The sequence below is a fragment of the Nannobrachium achirus genome, assembly GCF_963921795.1.
Source record: "Nannobrachium achirus genome assembly, chromosome: 10".
NCBI lineage: Eukaryota > Metazoa > Chordata > Actinopteri > Myctophiformes > Myctophidae > Nannobrachium > Nannobrachium achirus.
The window spans coordinates 23,489,147-23,506,735 of record NC_137819.1 but is presented as its reverse complement, the minus strand read 5'-3'; the positions used below and the strand labels follow the sequence as shown (position 1 = coordinate 23,506,735).

Here is a 17,589-nt window from a genome sequence, read left to right as displayed (position 1 = left end):
AGCCTTTTTCTGCAAAAGCTTTCCCCACAGTAACCGAACAGCAAGTACCCTTGTATAGAGCATGGATCTTCAACAGGGGGTCTGGGACCCCTAGGGGGTCCTCAGAGTTGCTACAGGGGGTCCTCCAAATGTTTTTTTTTCTCCTTTTTTATATTATACAACCAGTAAGACTCCCTAATTGGGCGATCGTCAGGTCGCATGTAAAAATCAGCCCGATGGTGGCGCTAAATGGAACAGATCCATTTTTTGATGACATGACTGTAGACATACTATGTACCGCTTTGCGCTTTTTCCGCCTCATGCTGGCGCTAGAAGAGGGCCTTGTGAGAAATGAGGGGTTAGGCAACGGTGGCGGAGATATGAGTAGGGCAAAAGTGTGACGTGACGTGAAGTCACGTGACGGACAGACGGATGGACAATTATATATCCATATGTCCATGTCCATATTCTGTGAACTTTAGCCAAAAATAGCAGATCGGCTATTTTTGGCAAAGAGCTTTGGTGTAGGGGGGAAAAAGAGCAGACTAAGAATGAAAGGTCAAATTTATTAAGTATTGACCATTCAAGTGGTTAAATATCTGAAAACACAAATTGACATGGGAAAAAAAGTTACAATGGGGAGGGCCCCTGGAGGAGATGGGCTTGGTAACATTTATATCAAATATCTAAATACTGAATCAAGCAAATTAAAATCTGTTCAGGGTGTTCATAATAGCCTGATTTAAGTGTTAATCCAGCACAGTGCCACACATGTATTGTCGTCTCGACCTTATAATTGAAATTATAATTTAAATAAAACATAATGATAATAAGCCTTTATCTTTTCCCACTCCTCCAGATCATTATCAGCATCGGCCTGATGTTCTACGTGGTTCACCGGGCGCAGATGGAGCTCAACGCAGCCATCACCGCCTGTCAGATGGAGCTAAAGACGTCCCACATGAACGGCTCCTCCGCTAGTCACGGTGGCTTCACCTACTGCAGCAAGAGGGCCATGGCGGGGGGAGGGAACGGCGTTAACGTGGTCTGACCCCCCCCCCCCCCCCCCCCCCCCCAAGAAACTGTCGGGACCTGATTGAAGCCCCGGGGAGGTAACTTCCTATGGGTAGTACGCCTGTGAAAACGCTGAAGTGATACCCGCAACAGCGAAAGAGGATTGAGCATTTCCAGGCTCCTCATCAAGCGTGGGTGTGTTGACCGACAGGGCGGCACAGAATGTTGGTTTTGCCAACATTGCGCCTCTCCAGAAACAAAGCACCATGGGAGAAAAGAACAAAGAATCCCACCACAGCTTACGTCTTTATGCAGACGATGTTGTGCTGTTCGGTCGGTACGTTTTGTACAAGCGTGGGACCATTGCGCCGTTTGACGAACTTGCTTAACGGCGCTGAAAGAAGCGGGTTTTGTGGTACGTCATCACAAGGCAATTTTCTTTTCTTTTTCAAATGTTAAAATATAAATATATAGTTCTTCATATCAAATTAGTCCGGCTCTGTTACAAGAGTTGTCGTGTGGAGGATGGCGTCGGGGGAGGCAGTAAGTGAGTGAGAAAATCACAACAGATATGGGCGTGGAATGCCCGCCAATACAATGAATGTGCAACCTAGAAATCTCTTGGTAACCTGTTGATACCATATCTTTATTTTTTTTCTTCGCCATGTCGGTGTCAAAGAATTGCCAACCTATGCACCTCTCACCAGTACAACATCGTCTTTTTATTTCAGCTGTTCCTCTTTCATCTCGTGCATTCAACGCTTTTCTTTTTTACAGTATGATCAATAAGGGCATTATTAATTTTCTGAAAGACTTTGACTTTTTGCAACCACGTAAACCCTATATACTTATAGTCAACCGGGGTCCCCAGAGAACTCTACTAGGTCTGCTTATTTATTAACACCGAATCTCTTCGACAAAGAATTGCCGATCTACAAGCTGTAGACCGGCTATTTTTGCCGAACGTTTGCTCCAGAATAGGGACATTAGGGTTCAAGTGGTTGAGTCAAATTCTCAAATTTCCTTTTTTTAAGTGTCTTATTCTTGGGCTAGTGTTGTTGTGTGCGTGTGTCTGTGTATGCGTGTGTGCGTGCGTGCGTGGAGGATCCTCTCAGTAAGCATTTACCAGCCTATCTCCCGAGTGTGTCGCGGGTTCTGCAGGCTAAGAAGCACACCACCACCAGCGCGTCTAGCTAGCCCTGGGATCATTTTCAGCGCTTTGTGCCGGCTTTGATAGGAACAGATGGATGGGGGAGCAGGCTACACACAGCGGGGGGAACTCCGCTATGTTCTGCCAGAAAAGCTGTAGTGTCAGCAGGGAGCACACACCTAGTGCTAGTAGCTAATAAGCCAGTGATTCTCAACCTGTGGCGACCAAGGACCACTGGTTGGCCGCAAGGGTATTATTGCAAGTGGGCCACGCGAAGTAATTGCAACCGTTTTCAAGCCGGAAAAACACAATCGATTGATAATTATAATTGACACTCTGGAAATTGCACGAATAGGGGTGGGCGATATGGAAAAATACAATATCACAATATTTATTTCCAAGCGGTATCACGATACGCGACCTTATCACGATTCTTTTTCACGTTTTTATGGTTATTTTTCAAGTTACTTAACAGTACAACCACCTACAAGGTAACAAAAACTAAAAGAAAAAGATCCTTTTGGGAGGTCTAAATTGACCCAGTATACCAGTATATAAACCAGTATACAAATACTTACGGGTCCATTTGGTTTCATTTGTATACTGTCAGAGTTAAGGGGAGACATTGACATTTAAAAGTTTGACAACCACTGATTTAGACCAAAATGCAGGTTTAAATGGATTCTCCAATGAATATCTGTATTTACAATTCAACAGATTTTTATTATAAGGCTCCCTCATTGTATCACGATATATACGATCTCTGAAAATGCATGTCGTGGAGACATAGTATGTCTCAACGATATTTATCACCATATCGCCCACCCCTAGCCACGAACGGGGGCCCTGATCCAGAAAAGGTTGAGAACCGCTGTAATAAAGCTACGGAAATGTCCCCTGCGAAATTGCGAATGAATCCTCTAGGTTTATTTTTTATTTTTTATACTTTATCTTTGTGGGAGTGTATAGATCTAGTACCTTAGTTATTAGTCTGGTAGTTTTTGTCTTGACTTTTTCTGTGCAATACAACGGTCAGCAAGCAGCAAGCACACAGCATGAATGTCACATTTCAGTGCTGAAACCAAACGTAATAAGAAATGCTACTGCATTTTGCAAAAGTCTCTTTTTTTTACGGTTCTGGTTCTGTTTTATAATTTGTATTTAGACTCAAAGCCGATGCACACCTTAAGTATCTTAGCGACGGGTGCATAGGAGAATCCAAATGTTAAAAGAAGACAGTGATCCTGCACAATTGTCTTGAACTTGCAAGAAAATATACTTTATGAAGGAGCGCTTATAACTTCATCAGGGCAAAGAAAAAGTTTTGTTCTTAACTAATACTTAACTCTCCAGAGGTCCGCACTGTACTTGGGGCCCTCTCTTTTTTTTTCCCTCTCCATGACAGCTTTCTACAAGCCGATCTACAAGCTCACAACAAGCTTGTAGATTGGCTATTTTCTGAAAATAATGTTCCCTCCAGAAGGGTAGGGTTCAGCTGGTTAATGATGTATATTTTCTTGTAAGTTCATGACAGCATGAGGGGATCGTTTCCTTTTGTATGTTTTTATTATTTTGTCACTGACATTCTAGATGCATTTAAGCCAGAAGAGATGACAAGGCTGTTATTTTTCTATGTGCCATAATGAATCGATGCCGCATGGGGGGTTCAGTACATGTGACTTAGTTTATTTTATTCCAAGTAAAGTACTATTGTAGGCAATATCAGCTGTTATTCATTTCCAGGTGAACAGCTGTGTCTTTTTTTCCTTTTTCCGGTATTAGCTCTCAACAACAAAACAAGCAGTTATAGGTTATTTTGCACAGTCCGTTTAGAACAGGTAGCAGGTATTTTCATACGGTTTGAACGTGAAGTCAGAGCAGTTTGTTTTCCAGACGATGGAAGCTCGAAAACAATGCGTCTCACAATCGACAATCAAAACACAAACATGGACTCTAATCGATGAATGTGATAACTTTATTTCCTTTTTCTTTTTTATTAATTACATCTATTTTCATGATGCTGCTCCTCAGACTAAGTCTGATTGAGGAATATAAATAAGGGCTCCTATATGAGATCTGCTTTTATGTTACAGTTTTGTTTTGTGTGTGTGTTTAATTTTTTTCCTCCACACAAGCCTGTCTATGACGTATTCTCATTGCTGACACAGATCTAGTACTTTTGTGAACGTTTAGGTGGTTGAGGTGAAATTTGTCTCTCAAGGCAGACATGTTGGCTCCCACAATTTTCAAATGCTTCTGCTTAATGCTTAAAGGCCTGTCCGTACTCACTTCCCGAAATCTTCGTCGGAGAGTTCCGACTTTCCGACGTGCAGCTTTCCCGAACTCTTAATTCGTGGTAATGCTTTTTAGAACTTGCGAGTGACGTCATTTTGTAGTTGTACTGGACCTTTCCGAAGAAACGTTTGGTTTCGGAGAGTGTATGGACATGCCTTAATTGATGCTCCATGGTACGCGTTTACAATGCAACACATTGAAAGCATAGATTGCCTGTTTAGTGTTTACGCTGCATAAATTATGCTTGACACTGAAAATGGATAGAAAATAAGTTAATTTCCCCAATTCCGTTTTGCCTCTGCAGTCACTTAAACAACTACTAATGTAAACAAAATGAGCCGAAGCCTAGCTAGCTAGCTGGCTTAGCAGAAAAATAGCAATTCAGAAATATATTTTTATGCAATAATCTTATCGTGATTAGCCGAATACCCTTCCGGTCTTCGGAGCGGACCACAACTTCCCTTCTCAAGTTTTATGGAACTGAAGGCTCAGCGGCAATATTGGAAAGAAATCGGGCCTCTTGCTTACTTCCTTCACAGGTGTTACCAATGATGCTAATGAAGGCTCTGTTCCATTCTGGTCAAACATAGTCAGGGTGCTGATATTGTGCATGTTGGGTCACTGGACAATTCCTTGAGGGGTTTCCAAATGGCCCCTTAAAGGACAACTCCTCCCTAAAACACTTCTAGGCTAATTTTCCTACTTATATTGATCCAAAAAGACTGTCCATGGGGTCTATTAGGCAGAAATGCCCCTGTTGTCCAGTTTCCCCAGCAGTACCCAGTAGCATAGCATAGAGTGGAGCCTATAAGCCTATCGCTTTTACACTATTTGTTGTGTTCAAAAGTGATTTTCTTTTTCATGAATGTGTTACTAGTTGTCATTACAAACACATACATGCCTTGGTTGTCCCACACAAGCCACCACAATCTCATAAATAATGTTTTGGGGTGAGAATTTGGCACAGGTGCCAATCAAAGTGACTGTTCTGGCCAATCACAGAGCATCTTTTCCGGGACTTGGCAAAACACATAAGAGAATAACATCTGTTTAACAGTGTGTGAGGGCTTGTGTGGGACAACGACGACATGGATGTGTTTGTAATGACAACTAGTACCACATTCATGAAAAAATACACTTTTGAACATAACAAATAGTGTAAAAGCGATAGGCTTATATTATAGGCTCCACTCTAAGCCATGAGGGCTGCTGGGTTCTGCTGGGGAAACTGGACAACAGGGGCATTTCTGCCTAACAGACCCCATGGACAGTCTTTTTGGATCAATCTAAGTAGGAAAATGAGCCTAGAAGTGTTTTAGGGAGGAGTTATCCTTTAAGGTTGTGTAACTAACTCTAAGAGTGTACATGGAACCATTGGCTCCATTATGTACACTCTCATAGTCATTAAATTGAAAGGTTTGAAAACCACTCTGCTACTGTACACTAAACGGAACAGAGCCTTAATTTGTATCTCACCTGTGAAGGAAGAAGAAAGAGAGACAATGTCTTTCCAATATGGCCACTGTGCGTAGAGCCTATTAACAAATGTCAACGTAGCTTTTGAAGATTGTGGAAGAAATGGTGCGGCTTATGAGAGACTTGTGTGAACCAAAACACATTCCAATGCCATTGGACAGTTTGAAAAAAGCTGTAGAATTATTCCCACGCTCAATGTCTTCACATTATCTACTGGTTGATTGGGGGCCCCTTCCTGTGTGATGATTTAGCAATAATAATCAGAATTTAAAGAAAAAAATATATAGAAATAAATATATATATACAGTATATGTGTGTGATATAAGTTGTACCAATGAGAACCGAGGTTGGAGTCAGCCGAAGTGTCCGTGCACCTACACAGTGTTTGGAAGAAGAAGAAAAGAAAGTGTGAATATATTTTGTATTTGTGGAGTGTAGTAAACTAGAAGTTGGAACAGCAGTAGGACATGAATTAGATTTGAATTGGAATGTTGGCCCGTTGTTACAATTACAAGCCTCCGTAACGAACCAGACATTCCCAGGCTTGTGCTCGGATACGTTGTTCTTCAGCCTCTCTTCATTCTCCCACAACTTGTATCTGTGAAATGTCCACGCTGCCTGTGGTGTGATAGAGATCTCATGAGAAAAGAACAACAACCAATACCAGTATCTAATACGACAACATCCACCCCAACGTAATAATAATCCAACCACACCCACCCCAACACCAGTGTCTAATACAGCTTTCAGCTTCGTAGCACTTGAACTGGAGAGCCTGCCTACACGATTTCTGGACATTTAAGTTCTCCACACGTTGCCCTTTTGGCATGTGAAAATATTAAAGCCTGATTTATACTGAATCGTGCGCTGGTGTCGCACATCGAACATGTCAAATACACAAGCTCACACCACCTTGTGGTGCGACACTTTGTGAGCTTGTTAAATGGGATATTTTCGGTTCACAACAGATTGCACAGCCAAGTATAATTTAGGCATTTGTCAGAGTTTGAGGTTTTGACATTTTTGTACTTGAATTGATTAACGCTGTTGTCCGAATTGGTTTTTGTGACACGAGGACATGTGTTTTCAAATGGTACGCCGATAAGTTCTTCTTTTTCAACATTGTTGTTTGTTATTATTCATGGTAAGCCCATTTTGAAGGTGCAAGGCTTTGTGAAAATGGCGGTCAGCAGTGATTTCTATTATATATATATCGGCTGGCTTGATGACGGCCATCGCTGGTTTGATCTGTACGGAGCGTCCTCTCCAGACGAAGGGTGATTGTTACACTACAAGTTCTTTGACAGAACAGAGTGGGGAACAAAGTAACTTATGCCAAGTTTAATGCAAAAAAATAGCATTCAACAACGGCAGACTTTAAGTTCACAATTGGTCACTGCGGTCATGCTTTGCATTATTTCAAAGTCCCAAATTAAGACGTTTGAAAACGTGGTATTGGGGAGAGTACATAATACTGGAGGAAGTTAGGCCTTTTTTTTTTTACTTAAAGGAATAGTTCAGCCAAAAGGGAAAATGCTGTTTTATCTCCTCACCCTCGTGTCAGTTGAGACGCGGTGCCATTTCTTTGGCCACACGACACAAGGAGTTGGTCTGCAAAACAAAATGTCACGGCAGCTCTCTTCAAAACAATTTAAGTCAACGGTCACCTGTTGTTAGAGTCCTGCATAAAGACTAGTCTTGCTGTCGTCAAATTCAAATGCAAAATAGTTCAACCTATTAAAACCCTGTATTTGTTGACCGGCTGAGTCCCCCAGGGGGCTATACCAGGCCGACCTAGTGCTTTCCCTGCAAAGCGATTTTTTGAAAATATCAGATCAACAAGATCACACCCGTGTCGCGTTGTGCCGCTTTGTGAGCTGTTTTTCGCCGAATGTTCATCCCAGAATAGAGCAGGTGTGCGGGAGGGAGTGTGGCTTCAGCATCGGTCCGCTTCTCTGACAGACGCTGTCTGGTTCTGTAGGCGTGTGCGTTGTGAAAAGCAAGACTTTTTGCGCGCCTACAAAAGCAACACGGGCGTTGGAAGAAGACCAAACGGGGGCCCGAAACGTAAAAAAAAAATAAAGAAAAATAAGATTCCTGCATGCCGTCTTCCAACTGCAGAAAAAATACTTTGATGGATTTTTTCTACTGTATCTTCGAGTTCTAAAAATGATATATGACTCAGTGCAGTCTTCTAAAGCCAAGCGGGTTCATGCGCTGCTCGGCGAGAACACACACGGTCTCCCCCGCATGCTTACACCCCTGCGTTGGAGGTTGACTTCTCGGGCGCATACAGCAAGCATGGACGCTTTTGAAAACGATAGCCACAGTGAATGTCTGCATTTGTGCGACCCTTTGGCTTCAGAAGGCTTGTGTCATGCACAAGGCGTACAGGGTCCTTTTAGGGTCATTATCTGCCCCTTTCTGAACTCTTAATTAGCGCCCGACCAGTGTCAGATTGTTTGGTCCGATTCTGGAGGGTTTTAGAGACCGAGACCACCGATTCAATGTTTTGATTGATATTGTGTCAAAACGTGCAATCAATTTGAAAAGCATAGTGTTGATGACAGTTTTAACAGAAGATTTTACTCATAAGCCAGAACAATGTTCCTTCAGGACTAAAATGTATTCAACTAATGCTAAACTAAAAGTAAAACATTTCAGATGTCAAACATGACTAAATTGAATTTGATTCCAAAGACTAAATAAATAAATAGCTGCTAAATGAACACTGCCATTCATAGTTGTTGTGCAGATAGCTGCTTCATCCTAGTTTTGCTGACAAACTGCTTAATGCGCTGCGTGGAAGAAAAAACGTCCTCCATCTTTCAACCCGGCATGAAAGTGAGAAGATAAAATGGCTGAATTCTCATTTTTTTTAAGGCTTCGGTTTTATCCTTCTAGGTGGGCTCTGAACTTAACTTAGATCTAGTTATGCAACAACCAATTCCCAAGGGAAGTTAATCTTTCATAGGCACCCGTCACGGACCTGAGTCTGGGAGTTAAGAACTGCACATTTTTAACCGTTGGTACGCCAGTACATATTAACTTAAGGGTCGGCTATTGAGGTACTATGAAATGAAATACTTCCCCACCTGTATCAAGTGCATTACACATAATACTGTATTTTGTAATACAGAGAATTTTACAGACAGTGTATGAATATTGATATTTATCGCTGTACGAAGCTTGTTCAGTGTTATTTATGAGAGAGAGAAATAAAAACTGTCAAGGCTTTCTTAATTATTCTCGTTTGTGTATGTTTCTTTTTTTGTGTGTGTGTTGAACGGGGTATGACTTAGGCCTACTTTAAAAATGGGTTATGTGCATAACCGCTAATTTGTCAACTTCGCCAAAATAAGCATTTTTACTGTAACCAGGGTCATTCTTGGGGGACATTCTCTTAAACATTTAAGCTCTATATACTTAACTATGCGACAAACGGCGAAAATAGCAGATCTACAAGCTAACAAGTTGTTTCAATGTGACACGTTGTTACAAGCATAGATCAGCTATTTTTGCCAATTAAAAAAATGGTGCTACATTTGTTTCTGCTAGGATATTGAACTGTCGGGCAGAAACCTTGTATCTCCAAGTTTCAAATGTGTATGTTTTTTTTTTCGTAAATTAAAGCCCTGCTTAATCATACAGAAGTGTCGCACTAAAGTAGTGAAAATAGCCGATCTACAAGCACACAACACCTCGCATGTGAGGCGTGTGCTTGTAGATCGTCTATTTTCCCAATTTTGTTATCGTTTTTAAAATAACCTCCCAAAAAAGGAAGGTTTTGGACATAGTACAAGGTTTCCACCCGACAACGGCGGTATGCTTGTTGGGGGCTGTGTTCTATCAGGTCCTCTGTCTTCTTTACCTGGGTTAATAATCTACAGACTTCAGCAGGTGTTTATGTAAAGCCACGTGTATCCCGATCCTACATTTGAGATACTTTCCAAATGGGACAGTGTTGTATCTATGAGGTAACTTGCTATCAATGTCTGGAGTTTGGCCAGGTGCTGTTCAGCCCATCTAGGTGGGAAAGCCCCTATATAAGCCAGTGTTGTTATCAGATCTGGGGAAGCCGAAACCTTATATTGAGGCCTTGGAGCGCAAAGGGTAGAAGTGACATTCTCAGAATTTTACAGGAGAGCTTTTCATTGATTGTAGTTACATCAAAAACAACGTATTTAAGCGAGCTATACCTTTTTATGCAGATCAGGCATCACGGAATATGTTTTAGAATATATATATATATATATTTTTAAATGTAGGCCTATTTATTTTTGTATTAAAATAATTGCAATCAATGAATGAGCTGTCCAGTGAAATTCTACAATTGAAACTATAGGATACAATGTAATAAATCTGTCTAAATCAGTGGTTCTCAAAGTGGGGTCCGGTAGAAATGCCATTAATGCATGTCAAAATGGGGGTCCTTGAAATGTTGAAAATCACTGCTAGAGTCGTACAAATCTTCTCTTATATGGGGGTCCTTCCTTGGCATATCTTCAAATGAGGGTCTGTGGGCCAAGAAGTGTCAACTTGGGGGTCCTTGACATGGAAATCTTTGAGAACCACTGGTCTAAATAACATGCTATCTAAATTATATTTTAACCTTTGCATAATCCTGCATGGTCGTCAAAATAGGTCAAGTTACTGGCTAACGTGGAGTCTGACGAGGTGAGTCTTCAGATTAATTTCTATATCTCAATTTTATATAGTGCCTTTCTAAAACCCAAAGATGCTTAATTAATCCATGCGATTCATGTAGATGATAGAAATGGCAGGTAATAAAATATACATTTATGGTATTTGAACACAGACAGCTTAAACCATCGTGATCAATTATGACATTGTGAAAATAATAGTTGTTTTGCTAGGCCTTTTTTCTTTTTTTAGATTAGAACTCGTTTCCAACCATCTAACCTTAACCCTTAACCATCTAAAACATGAAATTATGATTCTGAACATGCTTCTTTTTTCCCTGCCTTATCTTTCTAGACAGGTGATAACAGTTGTTCCATACAGGGACCATGTTGCCAGGATTTGTGAGAGAAACAAAGCGGACAGCTCTACTATGAAAACAAGACCAAAAGAAGCAAAGAAGCTACCACTTTGATACTCTTCCACCATTTGAAAATAGCCGATCTACACGCTTGTAGAATGGCTATGTTAACAAAAGTCTTGACATTTTCTTTGTTTTAAATTGTGACAATATTTTGGAAACATTTTAATAGCACAAATGTTGAATGGGCAGATTCTTTTTAATGGACAAATACATATCTATTTGGGGGTCCTTGACATGAAAACCTTTGAAAGAACCACTGGTTTAAACGACATTGGCAAGCAAGCCCAAATAAGCAACCAGACTTTAGACACAAGCCCCCCCCCAAAACACAACCTTACTGTGCCATTATTACAATCAGCTTTACAAAAGATGCTTATGTGGTTCCCAAACGTTTCAGGTTGAGACCTAAAAGAGAGATTAGTCGTTTGCCCGGGGCCCTGGGACCCAAACTATAAATAGCAGATCTACAAGCACACAACACGTCGCTCCGTGTTGCAAACTTGTATGTAGATCGTTAATCCTTAATTATTATCATTTTAAATTCATGGAATACAAATTTCTTTGTATTTCTAAAAATACATTTGAAAATTGAAATATTATACCTTTTAGGAAAAGAACATTTGGAAAAGAAAATTGGATTTTCGTGACCCCACAAAAATTGGTCCGCGACCCACTGTTTGGGAAAACCCTGGCTTATAATGAGCAGACATGGCAACACTGCCCAGGGATGATGATGTGCTGGACTGTAGCAGGAGCAATGTCACAAACGTCCTCATGGGTCACTGTCACACACTGTCACAGCCAGCATAGTCTCGCGTGGCCAGACTGTTGCCTCCGCCATTTGGTCAAATGCTCCCGGCATACAGTCTGGCAAACCGGAATAGAAATGATGAGTGCGAGATAAAGCGGAAGTGAAGCCTCCTCGTCACTTCCGTTTCCGTCTCACATCGCACACATTTATCATTATATAAATAAAAATCATATAAGCATGTTCAGCTTGCTGCTTAGCAGAAATGACATTTTAAAATATATTTTCTTGAACGGTAATGCCCGTTTCCATTACTCGCCGTTAGGGAGCTGCTGTTCCAGACTATATAGCATTCAGAGAATGTGGAATAGTTGTCTGGCTACGCGAGACTACAGCCAGCAGGGTCTGCAGCCTTGACGGGAGTGGAGAGTGCATGGCTCATCAACACTTACTGTAAACCACTTAAAGCCTATTGCAGGGGTCTTCAACGTTTTCAGGCCAAGGACCCCTTAGTTGAGAAAGAGATGAAGCAGGGACCCCCACAACTTTTTCATTGATTCCATACAGTAGTTTCATTGTGTTGTGGATTCATGTACATTGTTCAGATACGTATTTTTGCCGAAAATAGCCGATCTACAAGCTCACAACGCCTCGCAGCGCGAGGCGTTTTGAGCTTGTAGATCTGCTATTTTTGGCTAAAGTTCTCCGAATATGGACGCTAGGATTCAAGTGGTTAATATAAAAAAGGAGAAAAGGGTTTCTATCACTCAAAGATTTGGAGGACCCCCTGTAGTAATTCTGAGGACCCCCTAGGGGTCCCGGACCCCCTGTTGAAGACCCTTGGCCTATTGTATCATTTGTAATACACAGAAAATAGCAGATCTACAAGCTTGTAGCTCTGCTATTTTGAAGTGTCCACCACAAGCCAGCATGGCGATGACCCCTGGCTCCATCTGTTACCAAGAGCTGCCGGTTTTGTCGACTGCTTTCTTTCTCTGGACTCTCGGGTCAGGTTTGTGTGCCTGATCCATCATTATACCCTCAAGGACGAAACCTTGACCCTATGTTTGCGGGAAAAAACTGATATGGAGGATATGTGGGGGAAAAAAGTGAAATGAGGTAAATGATGTTGGAACACATTTAACTGACCACCTCTAGAGGAGGTTAAGCTACATTTAAGCTTAATTTTATCCTCCGCCATACGGCTGAAGTAATTCAGCCTGTACAGTACTAGGGTGTGTGGATTTGTGGTGGGAAAGGTTGACGGGTCTTTGGTTGAAGGGTTCTTACTCGAGGCAAGTGGATAAGCCACGTGACCCTGTGGTCTCTTGGCCCGGACATCTGTTGTTGTTGCCTCCATTCCGTACCATCCGTAGCCTAATTTTATACTTGGATGAGAATAACCCTGCAAGGCCCAGTGATGCTTTTTGGCAACATTTTTTAACTATTATAAAAAAATATATATAATTGGTTTTCCTGTTCTTTTTTCACATTAACATCACCATTAAATCCTATTGTTTAGTATTACAATGCCATTGGCCACGATATTTGCATATGAATACCCCCCCACAGAGGCTGACATTCACACTACTACAAGATCTCTGGAGTCCAGAGTCTAGACGAACAACATCTCACTTTGTCACTGAAGCTATTCCTGACAAAAACATAAGTAAAATGCCTGTAATATTTGTTTTGGTGATCATTAGAATGTCTAGAACATGTACATATGTTATTATTGTGAAAAAGATCCCCAAAATGCAAATTAGAGCATGATTTATGAGTTTATGTTTATGGCTATAAAACCTTACAAAAACATTATACATTTTTAAACATTACATTTCCTCTGATTAGGACTCCTACAACACCATTTGATTTTGTATTTATTTTTTAATTGGCAAGTAGAAATTAATTCGGGTCTTGCAGGGATAAACCCTACTGATTTCCCTGCTGAAATACCGCGTGAATCTGTTTATTTCTGTTTGAGTGAAACGGTTGCGTGCGGAATAACGAATTAGTGGTAAACCTGTTGTCACCTCTTGACACGGTGACACGCCTGTCCCGTAAACTGGGACAAAGCAGGGCACCCCTGGCAGACCTTTACTGTACAGAGAGAAATGAATGAAGCCAGCATCCTGGGCCACGCACACACACACACACACACACACACACACACACACACACAATCTGGTAACATTCAGGGGTAGGCAACCTTCACGGGTGCCAACATTGGTAAAAGGGGAGGGCGATCACTGGGACACTGGCATAAGTGTGTGAGAGAGGAAAATATATCTATTTAAATGTAGCCAATTACATTAAGTCCCCTTACATTGGTATGTAAATTACATCCTGCACATAAATTCTACATTCATTCAAACTCTGAACTCTGACTGGGGAGGGAGTTTGAGAAGTATATAGGTGGATTGTTGAGAGTAATGATTATTACATCCTGATGCGAAAGAAAATATTTCAAAAGAAGAAGAAAAAATAGGTTATGTACAGTATACGGACTGATAGTAAAATATGTTATTGTTGTTTAACATGGTATAGATATCATTCTCAGTGTTAAAAGTCAATGCCATGATGTTTTGATCTGATAACTAATGCACGAGACGAGAATCTGCCCCACTCCAGGGACAGAAAGATTGACCAGCGAAATGTCAAAGTGTACAGGACACGGGATAATAAAAACGCCAAAACATTCTACAGCCTTGGCTTCTGAGTCCACGAGACTCAGTCACAACAACATCCCATCCATGTTATGTTTAATTGTCCAATCAGAATGTGACTAATGTATTCTGTAAACTCCATATATCTGTGAATCATTATGCTTTGTACTCAGAGAGCTACGATGGGTGATTTTGCTCTTACTTTGAACTCTGACTAAACTTCACCAAAAAACGCATATTCTCCGGTGTGGTCTCATTCATTGTGTGGAGTATTTTATTATGATTGGGGAAAACTGTTTATCCATATGGAATATGATCCAAAATTCCATCAAATGGCCCATTCGATTGCCGGATTAGCTCCGAGGAGATATTGGGGCTCAACTTTGTTGGACTCATTTTGTCTTCTCCGCTGCTAGAACCAGTTACGGATTTCTACTGATTTGACGTTTATGGATTCGATACAGCTGGACAGTTTGTTTTGGAATCCCACTTCGTTCATCTCTGCTAGTAACAACCAGCCGAGGATATTATCAGACGTTTCCCCTGACTCCCACGGAGTAACACTGAAAGGACTCCCTCCACGTTTTTTCCTCCTGAGCGCGGCACAGGAAGGCAGAAAACACCTGCCGAAATCTAAACAACCTTTTTACAAACGGAACAACACCTTTGAATTGAAGCGTCTCTTCAAAGCTTGGGGAATGAACTGATAACAGCTTTAATGGCTAAGATAGACAATGAGGAAATGAAACAGGTTGTTTCTAGGTGCCCCACAATTGCACCATTTTTGCCCATATGGAGAAAGGAATTCGGATATGATGACTCTCTCCCACATCAACATATCGATAAAACCTCACAACGGTCTGAAGAAAGCCGAAATGGAGGAGGCCAGGTTTGGCTCTGGCACAACGTTCCACACCAGGAGCCGTTCACGGACGGTCTCTCTCCCCTCATCTCTCCGCACAAGAGACTTGAGAGGCGGGCTCCATTCTCACACGCTAAGTCCTAATTCACCACAATCCGGGGTTCAGACGTTTGTACCTGCTAAGTTAGAGACTAGCTATCTTTAGCCCAAGCTGCGTTTTTATTGTTTAATGTTTTGTAGTCTATTGTTTTTGTCGCTTTTTGTTACATGTTTTGAGGACATAGCAGCCGTTTGGCCACGGAGATTGCTTGTCTAAGGTTGGGTTTGTATCAGTACGAGACTTCAATATAGATTTCATTTTATGCTCTAGAACGGCTGTTTCAAGAAGTTCTGAGAAGAAATCTTTTTATTTGGGGCCAGAACATATTTTGTTCTGAAGGAATGTCTCTTCGGCCAGTACGATAACCCAATACGGCTGATTAGAGCCACTTAATCACATAAGAAATAGCGTGGTTATTTTAATTAGGAGATTTCACTTTATGCTCCAGAACAGAACGTTCTGACGGAAATCTTCATGCTTTACGCTTACACGTCTTTGTTTTCGTCTCAGTCTTATCTTATTTTATTTTATTTTATTTCCGTCTCAGGCGACTCTGAGATGTTGAATACAGGAGCTTTTTATCTCAGCACTCCTAAGAACATTTTTAAGAAACATGACCATTCAAGCTAAAAAAAGCCCCCTGCTCCGAGAAGCAGTGTTTTTATCGTGTAAAACCTGGACCCACACGGATGAAAGGTTACAATCTAAACCCAGAACCTCTTTTTAACCCGGACCTCAAGTCATTCTGGAAGATCATCGGGGACTCCCAGTTATCAACACTGCCTAAAACTTTTCCTGGAACATGTCAATGGATATGTGCGGAGCTGTGGAGAAATCGGACATTATTTGCCACTGGATGTTCGAACCTCATCAGGAAGGAACAGAGGACGCAAGCAATGTTTTCAAGATGCTGAAGGGCTTGACAGAGCCCCCCCCCCCCCCCCCCCCCAGCCGAACCTGGCTGGCCTTTCACTCACAACGCGATGGGACGCGTTGTGAGCTTGTCGATCTGCTACGTGACTTTCATGGATTACAATGTCCCGAAAAGAACAAACACTCTTGACCCTTGGGACGCCCCGAGATAATGGTACTATATATTTTGTTTACTTTTGACTAAGAACGACTTCTGAAAAGAAAAAAAAAGAAAAATCAAGTTCTGACTGACAAACCTGTGTGTTAAATGTTTTTGATAATCTATGTCTGTCTAATCCTCTCTAATCCCATTTTCCTCCTGTGGTTACATTTTGGCCTGTCTATTATGAAAGCAAGAAAATCAAACCAAGTATAAAGTGAGCGGTGCTACTTCTGTGTACAATATGGTACAATATGTGCTTGGCTTATGCTGCTTGCTTGCTGCTTGCCCGCGCTCGCTTGACCGATGCTTACATTTTGGTTTATTATTGTTTTATTTTGGAAAAAAAACTATGAGGGGATTGCTGGAATTGTTTTTTATTTCATTTTTCTTATTTTTACCTTGAGAGGCCACGAGCCGATTCAGTTTCTGTGTGACCTTGCTCTCTCTTTCTCTCTCAAAAATGGGTTTCATTCGCTCTTGTTCTGTATAATCTACTGTTTACATTCTAATACAGGGCTTGATAACAATGTGCTGGGGTTATATTTGAATCTGTCTTATTTGAATCTGTCTTGGGTTTTTCTCCCTCTGTTGGTGTTCTAACTCACTTGCCTGGTTTGCAAAACTAGGAATTATTTACACATATGACTGTCTCTCTCTCTCTCTCTAAAAAGGGATCTCATTCACTCTTGTTATGACTACACTCGTACTGATAACAACCAACGCTTGGGTTTATTTGAATGTTGCTATGTGATGCCCCTAACGTCTTAATAATTTTTTTTCCCATCAATGACAGGTGGGCTTTATTTTATTTTAGGGGACAGGACGGACTAATGACATGGCAGAACAGGTATAGTGGAACTAACTCCACTAACTCGCTACCAACTTAACTGACTGATTATCAGTGACTGACTGACTGACTGACTGTTTTATTTCAATTTTATTTTAACCAGTTTTCTCCTGTCCTCCTGTTTTGTCGTGAAAAACACTATTTCCTGTGTAACAACTGAACCTTGTTCTTTCAAACCACACCTTATGGACATGAACCAAAAACATTTACTTTTACCATTCTTAACACATAAACTGCAGTATGGGTTAAGGATGGAAGAGGCCTAGCCCTGCTTTACTCAACCTTTGATTTCTCATGTTGGTTTATTTTTGG

At 41.2% G+C, this 17,589-nt stretch overlaps 1 protein-coding gene across 1 annotated transcript in view; it reads left to right on the top strand.

Moving 5' to 3' along the window:
- tmem64 (transmembrane protein 64) overlaps window positions 1-9,157 on the top strand; it is a 53,947-nt gene extending 44,790 nt beyond the window's left edge. Inside the window, exon 4 of the mRNA XM_080735852.1 lies at window positions 839-9,157. Coding sequence (XP_080591978.1) covers window positions 839-1,030 — 192 coding nt within the window. The 3' untranslated portion in view covers window positions 1,031-9,157. The remainder of the gene's footprint in view (window positions 1-838) is intronic.
- Window positions 9,158-17,589: the final 8,432 nt, after the last annotated feature.